General features: G+C 40.4%; 1 protein-coding gene across 1 annotated transcript in view; it reads right to left on the reverse strand.

Annotated features, from left to right (window-relative positions):
• Positions 1–609: 609 nt before the first annotated feature.
• LOC101850143 overlaps positions 610–3,089 on the reverse strand; it is a 2,997-nt gene continuing 517 nt past the window's right edge. The window contains exon 2 of the mRNA XM_005092360.3: positions 610–1,445. Within this exon, the coding sequence (XP_005092417.1) occupies positions 928–1,445 (518 nt within the window). The 3' untranslated portion in view covers positions 610–927. The remainder of the gene's footprint in view (positions 1,446–3,089) is intronic.

Below are 3,089 nucleotides of genomic sequence, written 5' to 3' on the forward strand. Positions count from 1 at the left end.
AAAAGTGGGCAGGTGAACCCCGGGGTGTACTTTTTTTTAAATTTGATTTATTTTACTTTTTTTGGTGAATCCCCGCATATTTGACAGAATCTGGAGTAGATCTAGACCGTTGACTCTGGGGTTCACCTTTCCTTAAACTTAACCCTACGGTAGGACTTATTTTACTTAGTTGGCCCCGGGCTCCACCTGTCCTTAAACTGAAACCTACTTATTTCACTAGTTTTACTCCGGGGTCCACCTATCCTTAAACCTACTTATTTCACTACGTTGACTCTGGGGTCCACCTATCCTAAAACTAGTATTCCGCTAGGCAGACCCCGGGGTCCACCTATCCTCTTTGCTAGGTCCACAAAGGGTCCACCTATCCTCTTTGCTAGGTACTCATCAGGGTCCACCTATCCCCCCCCCCCCCCCCCCCGAAAAAGTTACTGAACGTCTGTCAGTCTTTCAGATATAATATGATATAATATGGAACAGTGAAAGACAGTGAAAGAAGTGGAGGGACTTATTGTTGCAACTCACCAAAACAAAACAAAACAAAAAAAAACACAAAAAAGCAAGAACAAAAAGGCAAAACAAACGAACTAAAAAAGAAACAAGAAATGCCAGTACCATGAATGCATTTTTCAGTGTTTATTATTGTACCAGACTTCATTTTAGGACTTTTGATAAAATATGAATACTTTAGAATAATTATATTGAACATTCATTATTTAACCTATATTAAATCCATGGTAAGTAAAATGACGAAAACCCAACTTTTCTACAACAGAGAATTTGAAAGAAATTGGGACAACAATGCTTTTAGAAGTAGATCTAATAGAGATAGAAACTGACTTTGATAAGAGCAACCCCCCCTCCCCCCCAAAAAAAAAAATCGACCAAAAAAAGTTTTAAACCTCTTCAATTTTGAATACGTAACGAAGCTTAACCGACATAAATGTCGTACTCATTAACGGGGCGGATATTATTGGAGTTGAAGAAGTCTAAAACGTCGTCAGTACATTCTTTTGGCTTGGGTCTGAGGGCCTGGAAGTGAGCCTTCCAGTAATGACGCCAGTAGTCCCAGACTGGGTCATGGTAAGCAGGTTCGAACTCATAATTCGAGCTGAAATCGGGCTCAGGTATGCTCTGGATGTCATGATAGTAGAAAGCATTGTACCAGAAGAAGTAATTGTACCAGTAGTCCGACTCGATTTTGCTGTGTGGATCGGTCTCCAAGTTCGCAGGCGCGATTAGATCATGGGTGGGCTTAAACTCATCATAATATTGGGAGTAGGTATTTTTATTCCAGCGTGTACCATTAAAAAACATGCAGTGTGTGTAGTCATGATAGTCCAGTTCCGGTTCTTGTCTTTTGCCCGTTGCTTCGAGAATACCATCGGCTTGCAGGGATCCCGTCAGAGGGACGCTCCTTGCCTGGCTAGGCTTGCTATCCACTGCGGCTATTGGAAAAGGAACGAAAGAGAAAAGTTTTAAAAAATCAGCCGACATGCATGTCGAATCGAAATCAGAGCAGCGTCGGCAAAGATTCTCTAATACATGTAGTAGTAGAGAATCTTTGGTGTCCGTGCGGAAACGGCAACCAAGCAGGAAACCATCAGTTACAAGCCTGCTCAATGCTCGGGGCATTTAGAAGGAAATATTGGTTCAACCCAAGGTAAAGAGACACAAAATTCTTTGGGGGACTTGCGGTGAACAACAGTATTTCCGCTAGGTGCTGGGAGGATTTCCGTTTAGTAGAGAAGAAAAAGAAGAAGAAGAAGAAGAAGAAGAAGAAGAAGAAGAAGAAGAAGAAGAAGAAGGAAGGTCGAAATCATTGGGTAAACGTAAAGTCTAGGCTAACCCTCCACGTCTTGGCGCATCACGACGATCACAACTAGGTGTTTCCAGCTGCTGACTGAAAGACATATATTACCTACGAAACCCACTGTGACGCATTACATACAAAGTTTATAAAAAGATAAATATTAGCCTTTTAAACCCACAATACCTTGAAGATGAACGTTGTAAATGCATCAGGTTGCAATGCCATTTTGAGACTACAATTGTACAATATGTACATGTATTTCTTTACTATTTCTTTTACTGCTTCACTGTCCTAACATGTTATGGGTTTGTTTTCCCCGTGTGAACATGGCCTTCTTATAATGCTAAATGTTGACCCTTTTCCCCCTAAAACAAGTATGCACTGTATTATATCGTATGGGTAAATGTCAAACGTTGAGGGTTTTTTCCAGGCGGGCAAAAGTTACATGGCTAAACAACCTGTCCTTTTAGAAAATACGTTAAATGGAAACCAAAACCAGAAAACTATGAACACCAGCGACCGAGAGGAATCGGTGGTCAGACAGGGATTTTTATTGGCTGGTTGACCAATAACCAACTGGTTAGACCATTGTGGAAGCTGACAACCTGACTGTGGGTGATCAAAAAACAAAAACAAAATCACACCCAAAAAAATTAACAAAACAAAACAAATAAACGGAGGATGCGGGTGGAAACCTTTGATGTAAGGACCATGCATGGGATAAGTCAGTGAAGGAGTTTGACAATGAAAACTAGTTGGAAACCTGTGAGTCTTGGTGAACGGTAGCTGACGAAAATATAATAATTAGTAGCCTTCTTGTAATAGAGTCATGCATAACTTACCGACAGGTTGGCCTACTAAAAAAACCGTAGAGAGGACAAACAGCCCTCTGAAAGAGTAGCATCCTCGACAAAACGGTAAATTCATGTACAGGTACATGTACACATATATGATAATAATATTATATAGAACACTTCCGGAAAAGAAACGCTTGGGACCAACGTTAGTCTGGGCAGAACCAGCCTAAGATACACCAAGTTTAGACTAGAGCTTTTGACACACATACAAGTGTCATTTCAAACATAAATGGGAAGAATAAAAACGAAAGTAGAAAAGAACGGAAATGAATCAAAGATGACACTCGCATAAAGAACGACAAACAAACAAAACAAGATCTATTTTTTGCTCTGTGACTGTGAGCAAAATTCACAGAGCCTTTTCCTTCATCAGAGCTAGAGAAATTGCATTTCTTGCTAACATACCCATTCTCTCTCTCTCT

This window comes from Aplysia californica, unplaced genomic scaffold (assembly GCF_000002075.1).
Source record: "Aplysia californica isolate F4 #8 unplaced genomic scaffold, AplCal3.0 scaffold00045, whole genome shotgun sequence".
NCBI lineage: Eukaryota > Metazoa > Mollusca > Gastropoda > Aplysiida > Aplysiidae > Aplysia > Aplysia californica.